At 43.6% G+C, this 27,847-nt stretch overlaps 1 protein-coding gene across 1 annotated transcript in view; it reads right to left on the bottom strand.

Moving 5' to 3' along the window:
- Positions 1–5,137: 5,137 nt before the first annotated feature.
- Positions 5,138–27,847, bottom strand: part of Sh3bgrl2 (SH3 domain binding glutamate rich protein like 2) — a 48,630-nt gene continuing 25,920 nt past the window's right edge. Inside the window, exons 2-4 of the mRNA XM_021207377.2 lie at positions 25,649–25,834; positions 10,691–10,771; positions 5,138–8,228 (exon numbers count right to left, since the gene is read on the bottom strand). Of these exons, the coding sequence (XP_021063036.1) occupies positions 8,217–8,228; positions 10,691–10,771; positions 25,649–25,834 (279 nt within the window). The 3' untranslated portion in view covers positions 5,138–8,216. The remainder of the gene's footprint in view (positions 8,229–10,690; positions 10,772–25,648; positions 25,835–27,847) is intronic.

Genomic DNA, 27,847 nt, shown 5'->3' with positions numbered 1-27,847 from the left:
GTAAGGAAAAAAAAATCAGGCCTTCTTAGCACATGGTCATATAGTCAATTACCAAATAGACTGTTGCACACTCTAAAACTGCACATATTTCATCTGACAGTCAGCTTTGTGACAAATTTATGGCCCACAAGTAAAAAGAAGACACACAAGTACAAAATGACTCTCTTCATACAAAAGCAGGGCAAACTAGAGACAATTAAATGCACCAGAGAAGCGATGTCTGCGAAGTAAGTCAACATTTATACTCACAATAGCATAGCAAAAGCACTAGACATTGTCCAACAGCAGCATACAGACTTAAGCATTCAACTTTGCATCAGCAAACTCCACAAGATAGTCCTGGAAGACAAGAGCAGGGTCTGGTCTTTTGACTAAATGCATCTGGGCATGAACTGGTGATCATGCCATTGTTGAAGAGGGAAAGGAGTGTTTGCCTAACCCCCACCCCCTTCTTAGAAAGCTCGCTAACTTAAAGACATACATCAAAGTACAAAGGGAAGAAAGGTTAGGGACATAGCTGTATGGTAGAAGTGCTTGAAGCCTTGTGTGAAGCCCTGGCACAATCGCAGCACAACACAACAACACACACACACACACACACACACACACACACACACACACTTAACACAGATTCTCAGGCCCTGGCTGCACACCTTATTTGGAGGCTGTTTTTCCTTTTGCTATGTAGTACAAATGACCGTATGATACCAACTCCACAAGCGAATCACCAGAATGTAAATTATAACATACTGAAAATAGTACCAAGAAAGAGCCACTTGCCAAGTCACTAATAAGCAGTTGTTACTAATGAGAAAACCTTAAGAGAAAACTGACCTTGACCAACATTTACCCTCTGAATTTAGTTGAAGGGGTGTCTCCCGAGGTAGACACCTTCTCCACGTCCCTGTATGGGTCTGGCAGAATCCTTACAGCTGTCTAGATTCCAGCGGTGTCTGTTTGTGCTTACTGCAGATGCAATTATTTGCACACTGGGGTTCAAGTGAAGCTGTGCTAGGAGAGCTGGTCCCCCTGGCCTCTTTCATTAACAGGCAACATGGTGCCCTAGGTGAGTCTTGACTGGGGAAAAGTGTCTAGCTGTTGGTCAGAAGTTGTCCACAGGTGTGAATGCTATAGTCATTGTAGCAGCTAAATAAAGGCTGGGTGGTCTGCCCATATTCTGTTCCTCATCCTTGATTAGGATGCTGGAATGGTAATGAACACTTACTAGGACAGCCGTGGGGGTATTCAGGTTCCCAGGCTGGAGACAGGAATTCTGTTCCTATCACAACATATTGTCACCCGAGCTAGCAAGAGCGATTTATCACAAAGATGGGAGGCGAGACAAGAGAGGGTATGCCCTCTTGCTGACAAACGGCTGGCTTTCAGGCATGATGCTTGTCCTTGGCATCTGCCATAGAGCCATGCTTTGGAATGCCCCAGACCCCAAATCTTTGAAATCTACTAATGTGATTTCATTAGTGCATGACATGAAACCAAACCCAGAGAACTTAGGCAGATGAAAGACGTGGGTCATAGCGTTAGGAACATAAAGCTGACTAACAAGAAGAATATTTATCTTGAACATGTTGCTCTGTCCACCCAAGGAAGGAAAATTGCACATAGGTACGCAGTCCCTTCACGTGGCAGATTATGGGCCCCAAAGCAACAGGACTAGGAGCTCAAAAAATGTGGACAGCTGGCATCTGTCAGTCAGGCTTGCAAGAACTATTCAGCTCATTCACTCTCACTACAGGGAAGATTCCCAAAGAAATAAAAAGAAAAGAAAAAAAATCCATCACTCAATTATTTTAATGGCAAGAGAACTATAGGTTTACCCCAAAATTAGTATTCTAAGAGAATAGCAAACAGTACTTTAAAACCCGGGGCAGGTCTGTTTTCATCTCTGACACTACGACCGAAAAGAAATGTCCAAAAGGCAGATTATCCATAAATGTCCAAAAGGCAGATTATCCATATCCTTTTTTTTTTTTTTTTAACTTTGCAAATAATAGGAATTGAGGGCTATGCTCCAGGAACATTCACCACAGCTCTGAAGATTATACCTGGCATCTGTGTGAGTCACTACATCCCCCACTTGAAAACAGAAAATACAAAACTCCACTGAGACCTAATTCAGACACAGGGCAACTCCAGACATGAGCTCTGTGAGATGACAGGAAACAGGAGGCTGCAGAGAGAGATGTCACACATTCTGACAACACATGGCACTGCCCAGGTCCAGGAGAAGACACTTCCTTCACTCCAAAAAAATAAAAAAATGCTTCAAGCTCCAGGGGCAAAAGGCAGAAAATTATGCTCCCAAAGATGTTTGCAGTTTCTTTCATTATTAAAAATGAAGGACGCATTTTATCAAGACCTACAAATATTTCAAATGTATTTATTTCTCTATTGTAAATTCAAGCAAAAAGTGTGATAAAGAGCGGCGCTGTCCCACTGGAAATAATGAAAACTGCATATGAAACCTAAACTATCCACACTTACCGGAACACGTGAAAAGCTTAATATTCGACGTAATATAGTCAGAATATTTTAATGTGTAAACAACACAAAAATCATCCATGAGCTCAACTGAATGTTTACAATAAATATAAAATCTGAAACATCTTTAACTCAAACCATGTCACAAACCCCAGCAGGCACCCTCCTATGGCTCGGTGACTCATGGGACTTGCTGGGATGATGGACAGCACCATTCTGAACTACAGAGCTTCATTCTGTTTAACACTGGTGAACACCGACATTTACTTTAAAGCTTCTTCAGGGGGGTTTGGATATAATGATTTTTATTACTACGGGGCCACAGAGTATGTAAACAGTGTAGAGATCTGTTTTATAAGGGGTTCTCAATTTTCACTCTATCCATGTGGACAAGTTTTTGTTACTGCACTTTAAAGTGTCAGTGTCCAGTCTACCGAACCTGTTCCTTTGAAGGAGAGAAGCCTGCGTTCCTGTCCATTGTAATTCCACACACATGGAGACCGTTGCCACTGCCACTCACTGGGTTATGCTCAGGACCACCTGGATCGTTATTTAGCCCGGGGACTGTGCAGGGATGAGCCCAAGCTCAGTACAACCCTGTAACCTAGCAAAGATTTTTTTGCTGTTTGGCCCACAGCTCCACGCCCACTGCATATGCTGACATTCTAAGCAAACTGATGCACATGAGCATAAAATCTGTGTAAAGAGCTGCTTTTGGTGAAATCTGGTAAAGCAAACTGAACCAGAGCATAAATCCCATTGGTTTCCTGCCAAACAATGAAGTGACGAGTGAGCCTTCAGACCCGTCCAGAGGTGAAAGCCTCCTAGAGACGTCCTGGGCACATCTCATGGCTGACAGACGGGCTGTCAATCAATACTCTTACCTTTATTTCCTAAAAACAGACTAAACATCCACATGCTTTCCCCACTTCTGGAAAAAGCTTCAGAGGACTGATAATTCCTGGTTTCTCTTCACTTTAAGAACTAACTTATGGGCTAGAAGGATGTCTCGGAGGTAGAGTGTATATGAAAGGCCATGGATTCAATTCCCAGCAATACAAACAAAACATTCAAGAACTAAAAACACATCCAAATATCCAAGTAGCAGAGAAGTCTGACACAGGAATCCCTTAATAAACATGTTCAATTTACTAATGATTATTTAAAAAAAGCCAAATGAAACCACAAGATACCATTTTAAATTACACGCTTGGTACCAGTTTGTCTAGCAATCACGCAGGTTGTTTGTGATTAGTAGTTCTAAAAATGTTAGCACTCTGGTGGGAGCTGTAAAGCAGTACCATGGCTCGAGAGAGCAATCCGTCTGTCCTTAAACCTAATGTGTGCTCTTTCTGTACAGCCAGCAATACTACTTGAGGTGTAGCTCACTTTTATGTAAGAAGTTTCATACTTGCACCAGAAGTCAAATGAAAGAATATTTATAGCAATGTTCAACTGTCAACAATTGGAGAAAAGAAATATTATATATTCACATAGTAGAATAATGCTCAACAATGAATGTTCCCATTGCAAGAAGCAAAAATAAAACTGAATCAGGTTTAATTCTGTTTATTTTTCTTTAAGAATACATACATGGAGACAAACACTAAAGGGCAGGAAGGCTTCGATCCACACATATACAGGGTGAGGCTTTCTATATTCAACAGGGAGAAAAAGAAGGTCAGGGAAGTGCACATGGGGCACCTAGGGAGAAAGGCAGTAAGGCAGGCAGGAGGCATACGGGGTTATTATTATTATCACTCTTTATACTTCAGTAGATATGTATATACGCGTACAGATATGCATGTATATACGCGTAATCCATTGCATGTATAAGATCTAAAAAGTCAGGACGGTTTTAGTAGGAAAAACCCATTAACCTTTCTGCCGATGAGCTGTACCAGTGCTGACAACTTCCCTGGCCTGCCATTGACTGCGGTTGTACCTGCTGCTCTCATTTGCTCGCCTCATCCTCAGACAGGACCCATCACCTTGTGAGGGCTTAATTTATGCTGGCAGAAAAGACAGCCATGCTAATCTGGCCCATGTGTCTAGAACTAGGAAGCCCCCCCTTTGGAATCTGGGTCACACGCAGGCAGGGCTCTCGGCTGATTTGGTTTTGTGAGCGGACATATTTCTGCCAGCTTAGAGCTTGTTGCATGTGACCCCGCCCACACCCTCCATCTGTCCTGGCCTTTGAGTTCTGCAACTGTTTCTTGCTGAGTTCAGCCTCAGCCCCTGCCTTCAGAAATGTTTTCTTCTGCTTCCAAACGTGGATCATAGGAAGCCCAAGTGAGAGGAGTTGTGACCACCTCTGGTGTTTTCTGCAGCCGGTATGGAACAAACCACCGCTAGTGGCTTCAGTATGCCTGGAAAAGGACATGACACACCTAGACCAGCTGCTAAGTATCCCCACCTCAGTCCTGGGCGGCCAGAGAGGGCTCTGTTCTCCTTTCAGTGCGTCCAGGCAAAACCATGTGCATTCTTCTCACGTGTTGCTGCGGGAGCTCTGTAGCGACCCACTAACCCTTTCATGGATGGGAGCAGACACTCAGCTTCCTAGAGCAACAGGAAGGATCCAAGCCAATTCCAGAATAAAAGTTGGAAAAGGAGAGAGAATGGAAAGAAACAACTCCAGTTTTATAATGTATGTTTTCTGGAATTTATTCCCCTTTAAAGCAGAATATAAAATCTGAGATTTCACCAATGCCTTGAGAGACAAACACAAACGAACTGAGGTAAAAAAACAATTACACAGACTGAAATAGACCCAGACACTTGGAGACAAGTCTATATAAAAGGTATTTCTAGAAAAAACAAACCCTACAATAAAATCAAGCAAACCAAATGAAACATAAAAAGCCTTTGGTACCTTTCAATAACAAAAGAAAAACATATTTAGATGGTTAAATTCACACAATATGAAAATGTAAATGTTGGGTTAACTTTCTAAAACAGAAAAAGAAAGCCTAAAATATATTAGCATCTAAGGGCAAAATATTTCCTCTTTCGCCTCTTTGATTTTAATAACTCCCCAGAATTTGGCAAAGTATTTCCTAAACTAAATTGTCTTCTGGTCTGCAGACACCTGGCAGTATGGTGTTTCACGGTCACCTAATGTTCAAATGGCACTGTCTGGCATCAGCATCACACTTCCTTTGTCCACAAGCCAGCAGGAAGTCATCACTATGGCCTGAGAGCTGCTGGCATTACAGCCAAGCCTGCACTTCTTTTCTAGGCTTTAGAGATGGCGGTGAGCCAATCTAGAAGCAAGCTAATTAAAGGAAACCGGAAGGACACTCTTTCAGCAAGTATGTGATCCTAGCACTTGGAGGCAGAAGCAGAACTGAGTTCCGGGTCTACATAGCAAGTCTGTCTCAAACAACAACAGCCAGAAAGAGGGAAAAGAAGAGGGGGGAGAGAGAAGTCAGTCAGACAAGCAGACTGGAAATCACACAAGAGCCATCAGAGAGCATGCTCTGCACACACTGTTGTTTGGGAACTGTGGGTTACTCCATACTGGGCTTCTGGACGCTAAAACAAGTCCCTCACTACCTCTAACCTCATTTTTCTTGGCTGACTCCCCAATGCTCCCAGAAGACTCATGACGAGGGAATGATGTGCAACTATGATATCGATTCTAAGAACACCATCGATTCGGTGTGTTTGACACAGTCATAGTAGGTATGATATGGACAATTAAAAAGATATGTGGCAAATCTTGGTAGCTGTCTCCTCAACAGTGTAAGGTTATATTGCTCCTACAACCCAAAACATGCTAAGATTTCACTTTGCCAAACTGGTTCTTGGCACTCACTGGCAAGAGTAGACTCGATGTAAGTAAATAGATCAAGGTAACCTGGGTTGATTTCACAAGACAATTTAAAAATCGCTCTATTTTAAAGAGAGATGTGTCTGGTCAGAAGACTCACAAATTCAAGCACAATATCCAGCCGGAGGTGGAAAAACAAAACAAAACAAAACATAAAACTCTGTCAACTCCCTGGGATTTATCAAATGGAATTTTACCTGGATCATGTTTAACACCAACTAGCCACTAACGCCCACAACCTGACAAGCTTTCCCTGGGAAGAAAATTGTGCATCAATCATTTGGTCCATTCATAAAGAAAGCTGTCCTCCTTTCTCCTTGTTGCAACAGGACTGCAACAAGACCTCAGCTTCAGCATTTAGTAAGAACTGTGGGACAGCCCACACTTAGCAAAGCCTGGGCTGGGGGGGGGGGGCTTGTTTGATCTTTCCATTTCTCAAACATTTCCTTTTCAGAATTAAAGCGAAAGGCCTAGCATGATGCAGGCTAGATGGAGATTTCAGTCAGCCCTTTATCCTAGTCAAGGCTATCCCTATGTGTGAAATTAACTCTAGATATGCCAGGACACAGGAAAGTAATCTCAGTGTTTGCCAGTGTTCACCCAGAGGGAGCAGGGACTTTGCTTCTTAAGAACCATTCAGGACCGTGCTCTAGACAGCCCCTTCCTGTCTGGGCTGCTCTGAAATCTCACATGTGCTCCTACATCAAGCAGGAATGTGTGTCTGTGTTCTGAAAAGCCTAAGACTGTGAACTGTCTGAAATACGAACTAGGAGAGTAGAGACAAAGGTGTGTGACATGGAAAGTCACACTAGGCAGCCATCAAGGTGTCTCTTTTTCCTTCCCAGTGTACTGGAGCTGAATGCAGAACCTGTGTGTGCTATGCAAATGTCCTACCGCTGAGCTCCAGCCCCAGCAGGACTGGTGCCAATGGTTCACAAAATATATCTAACCAAGCATTTTCTTCCTCCAAAAATATAATCCCTTCACAAAATAGAACAAGCAGCTGTTACTTTGGGGAGCTGCATTTAAAAATATATGTACATGTGTGTACAAGCAAACTACAAGAGCTGAAAACGCCTTTGCATATTGACAGAGCAAACTCTATTAACTTACTATATGTAACTGGTGCACTTCTTAAAATGTATCTCTCAAGTAGTCTTATGCATATAGTGAAACCTCCCCCTTGCAAGAGATAAAGGAGACATTTTCCAAAACAGCAACTCTTTTCTGCCCTGTAACTTGGCTGTGATCATTTGATATTGCAGTGGAGGTTTTGGAAGCACCTGGAGAAGCCTGGAGAATTTATAGGGGTGAGGGTTTCCATCACAGAATAGATCTGAGAGCATCCAGCTCTTCCAGCAGGCATTATTACAAAGTACCAGAGCAGTGACATTTGTGACTCTACAACAAGAACCCTCAGAGTCAATGTCAGCCGGCACTGCTTTCTTCTTTTGGATTCAATGATGTTACCATCCTGGCAAAATGGTTTCAAGGATGGGATGCAGGCAGCTTAGAGAGGAATGGTTTTCTGCAAGACCGGTTTCTAATAAAACATAGGGCAGGTTCAACGTTTTCTCCCTGATGGTGCCGCCCAATTACCTGTCAGTCATTAAGGAAGCTGACCTATCATGGGGAGAGTACTTTCAGGTGACTGAGGCAACTGCAGACGAATCAGAAGATAAGAGGACCCACCACCACAGTCCTGATTGGCTCAGAGCAATCATGCAGTCCCCATTATTCCCATGTCCTCCAAAGACACCTTCTCCAGGTCAAAGTTACAGATTGTGTGTGTGGCTTTGTCACAGTGATGCATCAGGTAAGCAGGCGAGTGCTGAGTACCAGGGGGTGCTCCAAACACAACTCCATCACCTTCTACTCGTTACCTCTAAGGTTCCGCCTATTAAACACAAGAGGGGAAAGGCACGGTCATTATGTCATTACGCTGCATCAACAAGAACTTTTGCCTTTCGCAGTATTTTGTTTTTTAAATGTCGGGAACAGATATGAGGGAGGTTATAATGACTCACCCTGTTACTGAGAGGGCGAAGTCTCGGCTTTTAAGTCAGAGCCTCGACTTCAGTCCTACCCACCCAACCTGCAAACAAGCAAAGAAAAGCTCCATCTCTCAGCAGCCACCAAGTCTCCTTCTTTGAACACTGCTGTGCTACTAGCTCACAGTAGGTGGCTGTGACCTAGGAGCATGAAGAGGTACTGGTTAAGGGTGGCCCTGGACAAATGACATCATCAGAATGGCCACATCATTCATAACGCATCACCACCCCTGTTGTCCAAGTGCCACTCTGTCTGTCCCCATGACCCAATTAAACAAGTGTCACTAAGAAGCCATTGCAATTTGCTCCACTATGGCCAAAGAGTGTGCAGTGCAATCAGCAGTTATGGATCCTGAAAATCACCCCTTGTCTTTGTGACCTGGGAGCAAAAGTCTCCATACTGGCCTGCTGAATCTTTAAAGAATCTGTGCCTTTGGAGGAAATAAGAACAGAGATGGTGTGCACTCAGTATCTTCTATGAGGTTTTGACACTGGCTTCTGCCTCTGTAAGGTAATCCTTGCCCCAGGCTTTCCCCACCACACACACCACCCCATCCCCCTGTTCTCTGAAGATAAATCTGGATTGTTTAATATCTTTGGGTGAAATATTTTATACAAATACTAATTTTCCTAACAAATATTCAAATGTCTGACTTGTATAAAAATAGTTTTAAGAACCTGTAAATACTTTCTGTGTGGGCGTGCATAGGAACCACCCACAAGCCATCTGCAGGCTTGCTGAGGTAAAACAAGGCGTGTTCTCACGGTGGAGGCTCTGCTGCAGGTGCTGCAGCTGAGCTTCTATTACTGAAAGCCTCTGTCTCCTCCCACAGGGGCTTCAGATGGTACCTGTCCCAGGCAGCCTCAAAGGACCCGCTACTTAGACAAAGCTTCCAGAATGCACTGCAGGTTCAGCTGCATTAAAAAAGACACTTTAGAATTCAGCCTCCACTTGAGCTATTGCCAAGCCTCAATTACTATGTATATGAGGATTGTAAGGCACACTGGAAGAGTGTCAACGTGGTTGGCTCTGGGTAGTGAGTTTAATATTCTATTTTACACATATTTACTTCTTTACACTTTTAAAAAATAAGCCTAACTTACTTTTCTAGTCACAAAACCAGTCTTTTTAAATGAAATAACCTATCTATTAACTTACTTGGTAGGTATCTTTTTATTTTTAAAGTAAATCTTGTGCTTTATATGGCTGTGAAAATATCCATTATTCCGAAGTCTTTGCACCAAACAGACTCAGGTTCTTCACATTTTCCAAAATATATGACTTGATAAAGAGGCTTTAAAAATACTCAGGTCTGATTAGGAAATGCGGCATCTCTTTCAGGTCTGATTTGAGATGCCTTTCAAATGTGGCTGTGCTTCCGCTAATTCATAAAGCTTCTGCCCCTTGCACTGTGAGGATCCATCCCAAGTCCTTGCCAGGACCCCAGAATTCTCTAGTCTCTCCAGTACATAGCACCTGCACTTCTGTGCCCCAACATGGTTCAAAGCATCTCCAGTGACTGAGATTGCTTCAATCACGACATCTATGCAAGCAGGTGTGATGCTGTGTTAAGAAATGAGGTGAGGAAAGCCCAGCGCTTGGCAAAGGCAAGGGGATCGCTGGGAGTTCAAGGCAAGCCCAAAAGACATAATAAGTTCTAAGACAGTCAGACACAGAAAGGCACTGTCTCAAAAGAAACAATGGCAGGCTTGGTGGCAAGTGCCTTTAATCCTAGCATTCAGGAGGTAGAGGCCAGTGGATCTTGGTTGAGTTCCAGGTTATCCTGGTCTCAGAGAGTTCAGGACAGTTCCAGGATAACACAGAGAAACTGTTGTCTCAAAAAAAAAAATAAAAATAAAAACAATAACAAAAAACAAAACAGAAATAAGGACAGGAGAAAGCTTTACATGATCAGTACAGATGTGATTTTTTTCCCCCCAAATATTTTCATTCTGTGACCAAACAAATCATAAATGTGAAAGGTACAGACACAGGGTAAAACATAATGTGAATTTATAATTTAAATAAAAACTAGCTACCTATTTTGCTACCTTAAATTCTTCTTCAGAGAACAGGGCTATAAATTAAAAGTAAACTAATATTTTGATTTTAAAAAGTTAAAAATTTTGTGTGTAACCCTGCAGCCTATATTTACCTGAGAGACTGCAAGCTTAGTAGGGTAGATACACACCTCTCATCCATTCAAGGTCTGCTCCAGCAGGATAAACTCTGAAGCGAGAGTCAGAGGGCTTACCTACTATGGGTGCTGAAGCCCTAGCCTACCTCCAATTCACAAGGTTAACCTACCGTGGATGCCGGCCGTGGCTTCAGGCCTAAGAATGAAAAGACTGTGTTGCTTTCCTTCGATTCAAAAAAACTGTCATAGTCCTAGAAAAAGAAGAGAGAAGGTAAAGCCAGTGAGCACCAGCAAGCAATTACTTTACAGTTGATGCTTTCAAAAAATCCTGCGAGGAGGAAAACAATGTACCATTGCTCGGTCAAGGCCAAGGAAGACCTACATGCGCCCACTGGATTCAATGTGTTCGAGTTGAAAGGGCCTGTTGTAACAAGTCTTTTCTTTTTTTTAAACCCAGAATTAGGACAGGATTTGGCAACAGAAATAAAGGAGCAAACACTCCTTTTTCCTTGTGTGCCAAACTAGAATTTATCTATACACGCTCACCCTGATCTTAGATTATACCCACTAATTAGGAAAGCCACACCCCAGTGCCATGCTTGATATTTAAGCTATCCAAGACTTGGAAGGAAGGAAGGAAGGAAGGAAGGAAGGAAGGAAGGAAGGAAGGAAGGAAGGAAGGAAGGAATCAATCAATCACTGGTCACCAGAAAAGTCACAAGGGTCTGCAGGTATCAGTATTAGTGGCAGGCTTTGGCTCTGCTTTGGCAGTTTCCTGTGGACAGGCTCTGAGAAAAGAATCACAGTGGCCAAGCTGTTCTCCCCTACTGTCTTAGATAGAGCGCGGGGGCGGGGGGGGGGGGGGGGGGGGGGGGGGTCGGGAGCTGACGTCTGTCTGCCGCACTGCCCTTGAACTTCATGTTCTTTGTACTCTGGACAGCATCAGCCCAGGAGGAAACTAGCCATGGCCACATGTGTCCTGGTCCCTGGGCTCCGAGCTGAGCCACTGTTATTAAGGGGCTTTTAAGAACACCTGAAATCTAAATGAGTTCACAACTTGTAGAAGTTTCATCCTCAGAAAGCCTCATTTGATGAAAAATGTTTGGATTACCGTGTTTGGTGCTGTGCACAGCCCCGACCAGTGAGTCTCATGGCCTTAGACGTAGCTCTGACTCTAAACCTGCAGTGGTCTTGGTTTTACTGGGGTGACTCCTTCTGCGGCCGAGGAGTTACCTATCTGAAGAGACTGGCTCAATGTGTCAAGCAGAAGTCTCCCGAACCAACAGAGTTTGTCATGCCAATAGCTGACATACGGACACTGGGCACGGGCAGCATGGGAAGGCAGGGAGCTGGCAGGCTGCCTGGCAGCTGTTATGCTGGGTTTTATTCAGTTTATCTTAAATGCAAAGGAAGTCATGTAACAGTTTTAAACAAGAAAATAAAATGATGTCCCTTTTTTTTTTTTTTAATTTTCTTTATTTTCTTTATTTACATTTCAAATGCTATCCCAAAAGTCCAGGCATTGGAGAATGTCTCAGAAAGGGAGAAAGCTGAGAAAACTAGAGAGAAAATTAAGGGGGCACTTGGTAGTGTAGACCAGCCAGGATCCCAGTGGAGGTAATGGACAGGGCCATGGGCAGGAGGCGTGTCCCAAAGGTAGGAAGTGAGGGTTGTTTTTGGATGTGATGTGGAGGCGACAGGGAAGCAAGAAGTACAGTGGCTCTTGGCTTTACCGCGATGGGGAAACTGGCATTGAGCTGAACACGCTGTTTGAGAATCGCAGGCCTCCTGACTGAAGCAGATGAGGTAGTAGCTAGTGGCCCTAGAGCACTGCACAGTTTAGTAAAAAGTTGCCGATCTGTTGTTAGACATCCTTTTGCTCAGCCTTTTACTGACATGTGAACACTGACTCACTGATCCAGGCTCAACAGCCCTGCTCAGTGTGCATCTCCTCCGAGGACAACATCCTGCAGGAGGGAAGGTGAGGCTACATCACGGCTGGCTATAACCCACTCGGTCAGTCAGTCACTGGGGAAAATGCAATGATCTGACCCTTTCTCCGTGTTCCGCCTCTGCTCTTTGTACATTCTTTCCCAAGGGCATCTCTTCTGCTGGAATTCACTTCCGGCTCTGACCTCTGCTACATTCCAGATCCATAGAAGCATCAAGCTGCCTGAGGAAACCTGAATTCTCAGTCTTCAGTCTACACTACGTGCCTCTCAGCAAATGGCGGCTCTCTAATGAGCACTGCAGGCCTTTTCTCTTCCCTCCACTACATGACATATCCCTTAAGCCTCCTCTGTTTTCTGTTATTTGTCTTCAACATCCTAACCACAGTGCCTCGTTATCAGTCCTTGCCTAGTCCCGCCCATTTCTACCCAACGTCATATTCTGTCAAGGGACACAATAGATTTCTAAAAGCCAATTGGACCCTACCACGCTGTGGTCACACCCCTTCTTGAAGACTTCTGGTGATCATACAGTAAGCCTGAGAAACAGCATGGCCTTGAAAGCCGTGCATATCTCTGCCAACTGAGGGGTTAGGCATAGCTAACCCCTCAGTTGGCAGAGATGAAGGGTCCTTTAGTCTACCCTAAACTGACTGGCAATCGCAGATTCACTCAAAGAGGCTCAGACATGGACAATGTTGGGCAGAATGCAATCCGTCAGGTAACAAGCATGACTGGTCCTTTATGCCTCTCCAGCTTTCCTCCCTACACTGCATGTGACTGCAGTCCACTGGACTTACAGATTCCTAGGAAATAGTGGAGCAGCGGCTGGAGCTGCTGGAGGCAAACTGAAGTAAGGCTCTCCTAGTCGTGCTTTGGTTGCAGATGTCTACTGGAATAGTTGGCCACTTCCTTCTTTCTGCTTTCAAAAGAGGTTGGTGGCAGCACAGAAACATTACATAAAAGAGTAAAAAGGCTGGCAAGGGGGTTTAGTGTTTATACTTCAAGTTGTAATCTTTATAAACCTCAAAAATGATCATAATTCCCCAAACCACAAATTTAAACTGAAAACAAACTTACATGCAAACTTGAGAAACAGCTAAAAACTATTTAGAGGTGGGAAAAACGTACAACAATATCAATAACCCATTTATCCACATTGAAATGAAGCTGTCCTTACAAGTGCTAGTCACCAACAAAGGTATTTGCAAATGTCAGATATTTAGAAATCTCAGGACAATGTTTCTAACTTATAAAAAGAAAAAAAAAACTTCTAAACTATATGTCTTCGCAAAAGTGACAAGCACAATTCTTATTTAATCAACTTTTTGCTCAATGCCATGTAGTTGTGGCTTGGGGGCTTCTGGCCTGAAAAGTACCGAACTTAGACTCCTCAGTAGAATTTACTAGTTTTCATTAAGATAACTAAGTCCCTAAGAGAAAGTGACACATATCTAAGTCAGTAGTTAAAAAGCAGAATACTTTAGAGTCACTGAAAAGCTCTATTTACTACTATTGTATGTATGTGTGTGGATGTGGAGGAGGTGTGGCCATGCCAGAGCACCCAAGGAAAGTAATAGAGGGGACAACTCTTAGGCACAGCTTCAGGGACCGAATGCCAGGTGTCTGATCTGCATGGTCACCAGTCTCCCCAGACCTGCCTAGCCATCTAGCTAGTCCAGAAAGTAATTCTTAAAGTATTTGGCTAGTACCGGACACATTTTGGATTACCAGTAAAACCTATGTTAAGTTGGTGTATCAATGGTGTTTGTTAATTATTGATTAGTATATCACGTGTTAGCATTTTGCCTGTTCTGAAACAGTATAAAAACATTTGCTTTCTGACATCCAAAGCCTTCTGAGAGTCCTGCCAAATCCTAAAGTATACAAAAATAAATATGTTTTTGGTCATGTTTGGATAAAGTGGATTATTGAAAATTTAAAAACTAGAACATTTTAATTGTTTAATATTCCTTTCACACTTAAACAGTAGATGTGAAATCATTTAAGAGTAACACAGTCAGAATTAAAAAAATAATTTCCCCTTAAAATATACCTTCTTACAGTATAGCCTTAGGCCATGTGTTCTAATGAGAAAAAGAGTTAATGCTTTCTTATCAAATGCGTTTCACTTGTCAAATTTTAAATATATTTGTGTGTGTGTGTATTATGAGAGAGAGAGAGAGAGAGAGAGAGAGAGAGAGAGAGAGAGAGAGAGAGAATCCCTCCCAAAGGTGAAAAGTATTATGGTTTACAAATAAACACAAGGCTTCTAAAAAGGACCCACTGAATTCCCTACAGTTAAAGGCACGCTTTGAAGCTGCTGTCTGTAAATACACTCTGCAGACCACACTGCACATTGCAGAATAATCTGCTCTGTGACTTCAGGCTATAAAGATCAGTTAATACTGACTCTGCAAAGGGCACAAATGCAGAAATCATATTCAGTGTGAATGTGCCTGCTTTCGACAGCTGATACATTTTCATTACAGTTAAGACAAAGGATGGAAAAAAGCCACGGCTTCTGATGGCAACAGCTAAAGAAGGGAGGGGGAGCGGGGCGGCTTCCCAAATGCTTTTAAGAAGAGCACCGCTAAAGAGGCGTGGAAATGCCTCTTGAAGGAAATGCAGAGGTAAAGAAAAACGGCTCAGGTAGCCTCTGCCTCTGTATGCGGTCAAGTGAGAGCCAGTGTTGGAGACATTCATAGGCCCTCGATAAAAGCTGCAGCAGGTAGCGGTAACAACAGCCTCACTCTTCCACAAAGCCCAGGGAAGGACACTGCCCTCCTGCTCTGCTTAGACCATTATGGACTGCGTAGGCACTGGAGACAAAGATCTTCAAGTTCTTTGCCTTTTCAGTGATCCCTAAGAGAGTGGTTAGGAGAGCCCATAGTGGCCACTCTGAGAGGCTGTGTGCCTCCCCTGACTCAGCTAATGACAAGTGCAAGATGGAGCCATATTTTTTCCACATGCCAAGGGCCTAGGCACACTGGGGGCTGCTGGAAACACAACACACAGGCAAGGAAATGGAGGCGGGGGGCAGTCTATGTAAGTCAAAGGAAAAGTGGGCTTATCCAAACAGAAGAAACTGTTTAAAAACCCACCTTCTGAAGGCCACTGGAATTGCTGCTGTTTAAGACAGACGGAGGCTCCTGCTTAAACTTTCCTCTCGAGCCTGAGGGTAGCCTTCAAGCAGAATTTCAGAGTAAGGGCCATTAATGCTATATTCTATTTTATGAAACTTTGATGTTGAAAAAAAAAAAAGTTGGCAGACCCAATCCTAGCAGGGTCGATAGGGAAGTTACAGCCATCTCAAAACAGCTCCAGTCAGCAATTCTTACGCTAGACACTGAGGCTGTTCGGTTGGGAAGTCATGTCTAATATTTCTGACCACACTGGTTCAGGGTACAGTGCGGACATGTGAGGCACCTACTGTCTTGTCTGGATGCCATCTGAAATGAGGAGGGGCTGGGGCAACAGGACAGAGTTATGCTCAGGAAGGCAGCCAGCAGTAAAATTTCATCACCTCCTAGAATGCATAGCAGATACAACTGGACTGGCAGAATAAATCCCAAAGAACAAAGGTTTATTACAGCCTCCTGCAGAAGCTGTGGGCCTCAGAAGCTAACACAGTGCTCGGGGAAGGAATGATGGGAAAGACCAAAGCAGCACACGGTGTGCGTGCAAAGGCTGGGGGCACTTTCTGTCCTGGTGCTGCTGTAAGACTGGGATCCTCTGAAGAACACGCACCAGGCTCCAGAAGTGGGAAAGGCCAGCTGGTCACTCTGTACACTTAGGACTCAGAGAGATGGAAAGACTTGTCCTGGAAGGGCAACTCTGACCTTCATGCCTTTGCAACTCCCTCTTTTGTTAGCAGTCAGAGGGTCCAAGCTCTTATACAATCTCCTTTGCTCTCCTACCCAAAGCAAACAGGTCTGTGAAAGTCCCAGGGTTGGGGATAGAGGGGGAGGCTTCACCCTGGCTCCTAAAAGAAAAAGTCAAAAACCAACAGCCAGAATCAGAGCTGGGGCTGCACAGGCCACGGGAAAAATCGTTATACCGTGTATTTTAAATCAATATCCTTGGAAAGAGTTAAGATGCTATATCCATGTAAGAGGAACAAGACATTATTTTTAAAGGAGAAATAAAACAATGCAAAATGGTTCCTAGAAATTAAATCTGACTGCTAAATACAAAATGTAAAAACAGAGTAATGTAGAGCTGAAAAAAAAATTCCATCCAGCTAGTGACCTAGAAAATAAACTCATGAACACTGCTTGCAAGCACGGAACAGCGTCAAGATGAAGAGGTGCAATGAATAGTTTTCCTTCCTTCCTTCCTTCCTTCCTTCCTTCCTTCCTTCCTTCCTTCCTTCCTTCCTTCCTTCCTTCCTTTTGTAGGTAAGATCACTGAACAAATAAAACTAAATCCTGCAGGTGAACACTAAAGAATAAAGAGAGTCAAAGTAATACAAAAACTTCCCCAAAGGAGGGAACTGGTGTTCAAACTGAAAATCCTACCAATTGCTCAGCACAAAGTTCTCAGGCGCAGATTCCACAACTCAGGAAACAAACAAGCAAAAAACCTCAAGGGAAAAACTTCCAGAGACAGAACTAAGCCAAGCTAAGGAACCTAGCCCAGCAGACGAGAACACTTCAGAAGTCAAACAAGAAAGAAAGCCAACAAAGACACAAACCTGAACGTCTCCGAGAGAGGTAGAGCAACCAGAATCTACTGCAGCACACGTGGGTTCTTCTAACGGAGCAGGAAATACAGAAAATGAAGTTGTCTGTCCTGATAGAATATAGTTTTAAATCTAGAATTCTGCGGCCAGTAAAAATGAAAGTTATAAAAAAGACAATGAGAATGTTTACAAGATCAGCGTGTCATGCTATAAGGATTTTTTTTTCTGACAGAAGTCTAAGCAAATATAAAAAAATATAAGAAAAAGTACCTTCCTCGCATCTTCACAAAATGGGCGCGGGTTTTGTTCAGCTCTATGGCGAAAATTCCTTGGTACTGAGATTTGTGTCAGTCTCTGTAAGCTTTGAGGACTTAGTAAGGTAGGATTATACGTCCTTCCCTGTGGCTGTGCACACTGCTAAACAGCTTTGCAGAACAGCATTTATAGACCCGCATCAATATAAGACACACGTATGCAGCAGCCCCAGCTCCAGAAGAGTGTGGGACCAGCTTCAACAGCATCATGTACAGATGTGTATTTACACATCAAGATGGAGAAGAAATGAGAAACTGTAAGAAGGCCAGTTTCCCCTCTCTTTCAAAGGAAAAGATAAATACCAACCAAATCTTAAAACCAAAGGATACAGATTAGTGTATGAAGCACAGATGGAGAAAGCAGAAAAGGAGAGCAAAGCTTCCAGAGGAGGTAGCTTCTAGGTTCTGCCCTGGAGGGAGCCTATGGGGGCGGGGCAGGGAAGGAACTTTCATTTCTGATCCTCTCCTAAGCAGGCTTTGATGTCTCAACACTGACGCTGATGTGACCTTACTGTCTGCACAGTTCTACTCTCTTCCCTGCCTTTAGTTGCAGATGGCTCAGAAGAATTATGTGAACAGAAAGGACACTGCCTGTCTAGACGAGAGTTCAGATGACTGGCGGCCAACACGGGTGGCCTCAAACTTTCAGGACGGAGGCTCTCAGCACTCCCAGCACGATTCAGCATCTCCATGACAGTCACATCCCAGGGACTCATCACCTCACAGTTTTGAGGCAAACATCTCAGTGAGGTGAAAATGGGAGATTAAACATTTATAGAGAGCAGAATAAAAACTATGGTAAGAGAAGAGAAAGCTGCAAGGAATACCAATACTGGCTGCTGAGCGACAGGCAGCAGCGAGAATCAAAATCATACCCTACTCCTCCACAGTCCCCCACTAAACGTGGGAGGGTACCACAGGCGAACATGTACAGCCAAGCAGTGGATAGAGAAGACCCCCACGGTTAGATAATTTGTCTTTCACAGATGGTGCTGAAATACAGCAGGACTTTAAAATCATATAAAGTTTGCCAGAAAAATCTGTGTGAGCTAAGTGAGCTTCTAATGGTGGCGATTTTTAATGGATTCCACTATAAAAGTTTACAAGCAGGTTCAGTCAAGTTGTCTTTAATGCATTTGGCTTTGAGCTTTATAAAATGGAAACACAACCTGGTCTTGCAGACACACTGTATTAGAGAACCACAGGAGCGGCAGACACAAGTGTGCTCCACTGTGGTCAATGTAGGTTCACCTCATTTTATAGAAGAAGGGAGTTAGGGATAATACTCCACCTGCTGCTGGACAGTTACCTAGCTCAACCGACCTCAGGTAACGGCCACCTCAATACCTAAGACAGTATGTGGGAAGGAAGCCACAGTGGGCCCCAAGTAACTGACATAAATTGGGCAATAACTTATCATCCCTGATTGGCTAGCAATGTGCCCAGCGCTTATGCATATACTTAACATTATAAATAACATCTATAAAGTATTTTTAAAAAGCCAACAATTTTTAAACATTAATGGGGGAATACCCTCTCAGAGGCAAGGGGGAGGAGGAATGGGAAAAGGAACTGTGGGAGGGAGGACTGAGAAAAGGAAGCAACGACTGGAATGTAAATAGATAAAATAATAAACAAATAAATAGAAAAAAACCTTTAAAATGTCTAATGAGAAAGGCCTGACTGTCTGAATCTCAGGTCGCCTGTCCTTTGTCATTAAGATTGAACATGAATAAAGGACTTTCCTCTTGAGTAACTAGCAGTATTTTACATCCACTCCATTTTCCTACTGTCAACACAGATGCCTGACCGAGCAAGGGCATCTGCAGCCAGGCTCTCACGAAAATGTCTTGACTACTGAATGCTGTTGTGTCTTATTCCTTGATGGTTAAGCCATAAACTGATTACTGTGATTTTAATCCTGAATGAATTTCTATGTGCTAGTTTGCTAAAAAGGGAAAATATGAATTCAGCAGAGCTGCATGACACAAAATCAGCACAAAAAGGTGAGCTGCCCTTGTATACACTAGGAGTCAGCAATACCTGTGTATACAGTCAGCTGCAGTTGTACACAGAAACAGCTACATGTGTACACAGGAACAATCAGCTGTATTTCTATACTGTCAGCTGCATTTGCACACAGGAACACTCAGTTATATTTCTCCACACTAATAGTCAGCTGCACTTGCATTTGGGCACAAAAACAGCCGGCTGCATTTCTACACACTGGCAATCATCTGCCTTTCTGCACAGGGGAGGGCTGGGGACGAAGGCTGAGTACAGCTTCAGTAGAACACAGTGTTTCCCAGCACACCTAGCCTGGAAGATGAAGACTTGTACACTAAAAATTATAACATGCGATGAAAGCAACCAGAGACACAATAACTATAAATTCCATGTTCATAGGCTGGAACCTAAAACTTAATTTTGTTAAGGTGTGACTACTACCCATTGGCAAATACCATTAGAGTAAAATTCAACTAAAATTCCAAGAATAGCTTTTTTTTTCTCCCTCAAAACAGAAAAAATAAAAATAAAAAGCCATCAAATTCCCAAGGAATGTGAAAGGAGCCCAATTAGCCAACACATTTAGAAAAAGATACTTTCTGAACAAATTATTTTGCAAAGTCATGGTAATTGAAACAGTATGTCATTGATAGAAAGGAAAATATATTAACTATATTTAATAAATATATGCTCTAATGACAAGACATGCCACTCAGTAGGGAAAGGATGGTCTCCTAAATAAACAATACTGGAAAGACTGAATGTCCTTGTGCAACTAAAATAAAGTTAGACCCCATTCTTCCAGTACAGACACAAATTAGCTTAGAAGATTAAAGTCCAGTAAAATCTGTGACCCAAACTTTATGGTTCCTGTAAGGAAGCCCAGGGAGGAGCTATGGATATATGCAGATGACAGATGTAAAACCAGACAATTGGCCCATCAAACTGGGAAACTTTCATTCACCAAAAAGCACAATCATGAAAACATGGAAAGGCAAAGCAAACGCCAGCAGATCAGGTACCGCCGAAGGATCATGACTAAGAACACATAATGGATACCCCTAACTCAACAGCAAAACCTACTAATGACTGAGAGGGGTAAAGGCATTGACTAGATACCCCTCAAAAGACAATCTGCAAAGAGACAGCAGACAACATCACCAGTCAGCAAATCAATGATCAGTTTTATAAATCAAGTCCACAGTGAGGATCACCTCATACCCATGAGAATGTTCGTTGTTAAGAAACACATACATATGAAGAATAAGGTATGTTGGTAACAATATTGAAAAGCTGGAACTTCCTGGCACTGTTGGTGTAACAGGATGGAAATGGCTCCTTGGCTGTTTCCCTAGACAGACAGACAGACAGACAGACAGACAGACAGACAAATCCAAAGCTACATGTGATCTAGCAACCCTACTTCTTGTTATAAACCAAAGCAGCTGAACGCAGATTCTTAAAAGAGTATCTGGGGGCTGGTGAGATGGCTCAGAGGTTAAGAGCACCAACTGCTCTTCCAAAGGTCCTGAGTTCAAATCCCAGCAACCACATGGTGGCTCACAACCATCCATAAGGAAATCTGATGCCCTTTTCTAGAGTGTCTGAAGACAGCTACAGAGTAGTTACATATAATAAATAAATAAATATTAAAAAAAAAAAGAGTATCTGAGTGCGTGTGCTCACACTGGTACTATTCTAAAGGACAGGAACAGCAATCTAGAGACTAATGATGGGTGAATGAATAAACAAAGCTGGGACATAAACAATGAAATGCTAGGAAGCCTTAGACAGAATAGTACGGCATGGATGAACACCAGCTAAATACCACATAATCCCATGCATGGGAGTTTTACAACATAGTCAAATTCATAGATACAGAAGAATGGTAGTTAGGGGGACCTAGAGGAGGGTGCAAAGAGGAGTTGCTGCCTAAGGGATTGGAAAATCCAATTCTGTGAGGCACAGTGCTCCAGGGTTTATGCTCGAGGACAATTCGAGTAAATTCAATAAAGGACTGCAAACCTGAAAAAGGGTGAAAAGGTTTTTAACAAGAAGTAAACATATGTGATGAGCCAAACCACCTGTATGCTAACAGGGAGGCAGGGGATGCACAAGAGGGGGATGTTTTCCTTCTGTGGAGAGGCATGCTCATGTTCAGCACATTCCACACACATCAGCTCAGAGTGAACTCAAGGGCTAAGCCTTCCAGAATCCAATCAGGCATTAAAACATACCAGAGGGAGGCTCAGGAGGACCAGGTCTCACCCCCTGATTCCTGCTCACACTGAGATAGATGCTCAGTTCATCAAGAGCAGTGGGGTTAGCTAGCTAGCACTTACACCAGTTTGGAGCAATACTTGACAAGGCTGCTGGCTGCTGGAACAAGTTTATGGAGGTGTACCACTAGGTGAGAAAGAAAGTCATCACAGCCGGACAGTTTAAAAAACAGGAGAAATTCTTGCTGCCCCACTAGGCAAGAACCCCTCAGGCTATGCCCCAGGGTCAGCTATCAAAGCCCCAGCTAAGTAGGCCCCATGCCTTGGGCACAGGCACTATTACAATGAGCCTTCGACAGCACTTGTGTTTCTCCACTGTTCCCTCAATTCCAGGGAGGGAGGAAATGACTGTCACTGTCATGGGAGCTTGTTCAAGCAGAGGGAACAGGACAACCACATCCTAAAAAAGAGGGGAGTCACATGTCCATACTGGTCGCCAGGGAGCTTAGCTTATTCTAGGTCTCATCCACTTAAAACCAGGTAAGATGTTTCTAGGGAATCCTGTACAGCACACTGTACAGACTGTTCGAATCCTGTCACTTGCAACATAACAAATGAGACCTTCGCTAACCAGCACTGAGAAGCAAGGTACACAAAAGAAGGTAGAGAGAGATGGAACCTACTGTTAGTTGCCCTGCAGATGTTCTTTAAAGGTCATCATTATTTGACCTAGAAAGGAGTAGACATCATCTTTAACACTCCTGTCCCAGCAAATGGAGGACAGGACACCAGGCAGCAGCTGCTGCCACCTCAACCTGGGGCTTTTGCTGCTGAGAAGCAGCCATCGATCCGGCACAGTTTAATCAATGAAAGTCAACTCCTCCACAGTCTGCCTGAAGAAGTCCCACACACTCTGTGGAGCAGAGGGACAGAAAGGCTGAGAGGTCAGAAAAAGGTAAAGAGAAGAATAAAATTAACCTTATTTTACAACACTGCAGTCTTTTATTCACCCGATTCAAACCCCTGTTCTAAAACCTTTGCTGATTGCTCTACTGAAACAGAAACAACTATGTCTCTAGCATCTTTCTCTCAAAAGGTCAATAACACAGGGAAATTGAAACTAGAAAGAGAGCCAAGCACACTGGGGCACGCCTTTAATCCTAGCACCCAGGAGGCAGAAGCAGAAGGATCTCTGCTGGCCTGCTCTACAAAGCAAGTTACAGAATAGCTAGGGCTACAGAGAGAAACCCTGTCTTGAAAAACCAAACCAGAAGCACAAACAAACAAACAAACAAACAGAAATAGAAGCTCATTTTCAACACTGTTTGAAGCATCAACAACCTAAACCTGACAGGCAGTGAATGGGGAGGTGGCGGCAGATGTTACAGAGCAGAATAGCAATGCCTCAGTGTACAATGACAGCAACATCAGAAGTGAACTATGTTGTGCAGGCCACAGTCAGTGGATACCCTGGCTACTGTGGAGAGCCTGGTGTGCAGAGATGGGAAGACTATATAAACGTCAGTCCAGTTACCAAGGTGCCTCACTCTCCTCTAACGAGTTTGGAGATATAATGAACAGACATGTCTCCTACAAGCAAAGGCTTTGCAAATGTGGACAGTGAAATGTGGACAGCTTGGGTAGAGAGATGTGACATAAAATGAATGACAAAGGCCTTCCCACTCCCTCACTTGGCCAGAGCTAAAGCATTATGGGCAGGAGGATGCTCCCAAAACAAGAGACTGAGAGCTCATTCTGTGATGAGTTAGAATGTCACTTGAGAAAAGCCCTACAGATGCTGCCCAGAACCCACAGGAAGTAGGCTAACAGGCTGCTTGGTTATTCTACCTGCTCAGAAGCTGCATTCATCTGAGGACACACGTGCGACTTTTTATGCATGAACAGAAAGGTTTGCACATGACCTAAGCATTGGGGAAAAAAAGCCGGCCAAACAATCTGGGGACCTGGGGCTCCTCAGTTACTGACCCAGGAGATTCAGTGCCCACAGTTCAATCCCGGCACCAATACAGGAGAGAGGAAGAGAAGGAGAAAGAAGAGAAAAAGTGGGGGGAAGGAGAGGAGAAAAGGGAAGGGGAGAGAAAAATAGGAAAGAGGAAGGGTAGAGGGGAGGGGAGGGGGGATGGGGCGGGGCAGAGGAAAGATCAGTGTGGATGAGGACAAGAGTTGCTACAGAAAAAAAACTTCAAAGAAATTGCACTGAGTGTCCTCACAGAGTTAGCACCTTCCATCATATCACCCACCAAGAAACTTCAGAAAATACTTCATTCTAGAGTGCACATATATGCACCAAGCCTTCCAATTCTGCACAGCAGAAACTGACAAACACCCACAGGACCACAGGACCGGCCTTTGACATCTGTGTCCGTCCCTGGACCAGACATGAATGAAGCAGTCACAGTTCTTCCCCACCAAGAATTCTACACTAGAAAGGACTCCACAAACAAACAAAACAAAGGCCATTTCATACCAGCAATGTCTCAGGGGAGAAACAGCCACTGGCTTTTGTGTTACATTTTCTGACGTATTATTTTATTAGGCTGGTGTGAAAATCACTGCGTTTTTTTTTCCATTGCTGCAATTTCTCATGATACTGGAGTAATTTAAATAAATGTGGTTATGTTACACCTACCTTTAACATCCATTTCTCTCTTCCTTTCGTTTGCTAATGATTTATTACCACATGTCTATTTTACATGTATTATATAACATGGAAATGTTAGACAAAAAGCAAATTCAGGGGACTTCTTATGTGAGATCAGAATGGATAGGTAAGGAGAAGAGACAACTCTGAACACAAGAACACATTTGTTTAGGGACTGCTAATGAATATATAGTTAGGTAATTATATTATTAAATTATAGTCACAATGACTTATAATTTATACCCTAACCTGCAATTCCTTTTGGGCCAACCCACTACCTGTAGCTTTATTTTGAACTGCAGTTTATATGCATTTCTACTAGTCCCCCACTCTGGTCATTGACACGCTAAACATCAGCACTGGCCATCATGAATAGGATGTACCCTCTGTTTCTATACCCCTCTCTAATAAAGTACAGACACGTGATGTTCTAACAACTCCTAGTCTTTATCTTCATGTGGTGACTTATATAAGAAGAGCTTTGGGAACGGTCACAACCCTTGCTCAAAGAGCTGAAAACTAGAGCTGACGTGTGGCTCTGAGGCCTCTTCCTGCCTGATTTCTCACTCTCTTCTCTGCCTCTACACCCACCAAAACATACTATTACCTCTTCTCCACCCTAATGACAACCCAGCCACTTACAGCATCTATGGTTCTCTGCACTGTTGCTCTTTAAAAGGACTGAGTTCCCAAAATAAACACTTGTGTGTGGCATTTAAAGCTGTGGTAAAAGTTAAATCCCAACCGACTCAGCAGGAAGATTTTGTTTCTTAACCTAAGAAATAAGTGAGGTGGATAACTAGACAAACTGACTTCGCTTTCTCATATACCACCCAGCAGGAAGGCACCAAAACAGATTTTAGATATTCACAGCAATCCCTTGCTGATAATCTTTTTTTTTTTTAATATGAATTCTGTTTTCTAATCAGCTATCAGTGGGGAATAATGATTCAAGAATAATTACCTCTCCAGTCTGGCCCTCAAACGTTTTAATGAAGAGACATGCTTGAAAAGTCAGAACACAGTAAGCACATGCTCTCCACTTCCCTTCCAAAGCAAAGAGAGGGACAGGATGGAAGACTGACAGACACCCTGGAACTCCATTACATACCACACAATTCTCTAACAGCCCCCTGTCTGTGCTGCTGATCTTGCAGCTGCTCTGAGTTCCACTCTCTGCTAGGCCTACGACCCTGAACAGGTGCTGAACAAATCCGAATGTACCCTGGTTTACATACCCACAGCGTTATGGGCAACAGAAGGAAAGAGTGTGGGAACAGTGCAGCCACTTACTCCACAGTATCGATCCCCATTAAATATCTGAGGTGGCAGAGGGTTGCCCTGCGCAGGCTTCTTCTCAGGGGGAATATTTTTGTACATCCACTGCCTCTGTTCTTCTGACATGGTGATGTCCACCTCCTCGAACTCTATCTTGTTGGCTTCCAGAAATCGAACCACATCCTGCTGCTTCTTCTTGATCTAGAGAGAAGATAAGCAAAGAGAGATGCTTACCTGGTGCACGCATTTGCAGATTAGCCTATTCTAGATTCCCTGTGGTCTGAGGAGATATGCATGCTGCCCTCACTGTCTAGGCCAGGACAGAGCCAGCTCTAATGCAGTAACTAGCACACCCAGACATCCCAAGAGGTTGAGGCTCAACCCTGACGTCTGCAAGGACAGAGGATGAGGGGACAGGTGAGATGGGATGAGCCACTTCCTACCTCCCCACCCTGCTGGAAGCTGACATTTACAATCAGGTAAGCCCCCACAGCCAAGGACCATTTGTAGGATCATTTGTAAACCATGCGTAGCCCATCTGAGATGGACTTCAGTGACCAATGAAGAGCAGCAACCCTGCTGTTCCTCTTGGATATTCCACAGCTACAATCATGATCAGGAAATAATTCTTTTATCAATTCACAAGAGAAAACATGACTCCTTCCTCACTTCTGTGAGGGTGAGACTAAGCCACAAAGCATCTTTCAGCCAACTCTGTCTTGACCCTTTTTACTCCTACGACCCTCCAAGGTTCCATCTCCAGTCACTAGGGGTCAGGTGCGCTCCTCAGTAGCTTTGGCTGCATCAGCATGCCCTCAGATGTCGGGAAGCCAGTATTCACTGTGTTAAACATGTCTTAAGCAGATTAAACATAAAACATGGCTGCCTTTTCTAAGTGACCAAAGAAGAAGCATTAAAAAAAAGAAAATGTAAGGAATGAACAGACAGCACAAAGCCTGAAGAGCAAACTCTCACACAGACTCCCTCTACCTCCATCCGCAGGTCCCCTTAGAAATCACCAGTAGTATGTGACGCTGGGGTTGGAAAGCTGTAATATGCTATAAGCAAATGGCTCTGATCACCGGGTCCATGAATGACTAACAGGACGGGGCAGTTCTCCAGACACAGACAAAGTGCTGCTAAGCAGCACATCGATAAGCTCGCGTACATGAAGCCGAGATTACTGTGTGGTGATATAAACAAAGCCATCTTTCATTTCTGAAAAAGAAGACTGTTTTCCTTCACATGGGATACATAATTTCAGAAATGTGATTTTATTGTTTTGAAACTTTAACCTGAGGGCAAAAAAAATTACTCACTCAGCTTGAAAACTAAGAAAGTGATTTTATTGCTTCTGTCTTACAGCTAAGAAAACCAAGGTCAAGAGTGGTTCCCCAGTGTCTGATGGAGGTCTGACAGCTGGTGTGCTGTTAAAACACTCAGAGCCACTCTCCTGCCTTATATCCGCCTTTTGTCATCTTCTCTCTGCCCTGAGGGACCATGCACACTTCTGGGCAGGGCTTTCATGATCCACTTCCACTTCCTGAATGTAAAAAGCCCCGAATTTTGAGATCATAAAGCAGTGGCCTACAGTCCTGCTGACCCGGGCAGCATATATCCTAATCCAGAGGCGTGGGAACAGGAAGGGAGCTCGGCTTCTTAAGACTGCCCTGACCCTCATATGGGGTCCCATAACTAACTGTCAGGGGGTAGGGGTGGCAAAAAACAGTAACAGGTTCTGAATTCACAACAGGTCAAATATTAATTCCAAACTCAACATATAAGGAGCCTGGGGTGGCAGCATTCACCCATGAAGTATGGCATGACGTCACTGCATCCTAGGTTCTGAACAGAGTGCTCTCATCACAACACTCATGGCTGATCAACGCTGCCTGAAGCACCTTGGCCGGAAAATACTGTGTGTTATGAGAGGCACATTTTATATTTCGTACATGTAATATACTTAGGTGCATTATCTTCTTGGTTTCTCTTGTTGGTGTTTTGCTACTGGAAAAGCACCACATGATGAATGATAAAATCTTGTCTCAGTCTGTAATGGTGGCTGTAATGAAACACCACAGACCAGGTGACCTATGAAACAGGGGCAGTCTGTTTCTGCTCATTCTGGAAGCTGAGAAGCCCAGGATCAAAATGTTAGTAAACCAGGTATCTGAGCATTTCCTGGGTCATGGATGGAAGGAGCCCTTCTCTATG

This window comes from Mus pahari, chromosome 10, assembly GCF_900095145.1.
Source record: "Mus pahari chromosome 10, PAHARI_EIJ_v1.1, whole genome shotgun sequence".
In the NCBI taxonomy this organism is placed as follows: domain Eukaryota; kingdom Metazoa; phylum Chordata; class Mammalia; order Rodentia; family Muridae; genus Mus; species Mus pahari.
The sequence above is the reverse complement of the archived record's forward strand: the minus strand, read 5'-3'. Positions and strand labels throughout refer to the sequence as shown.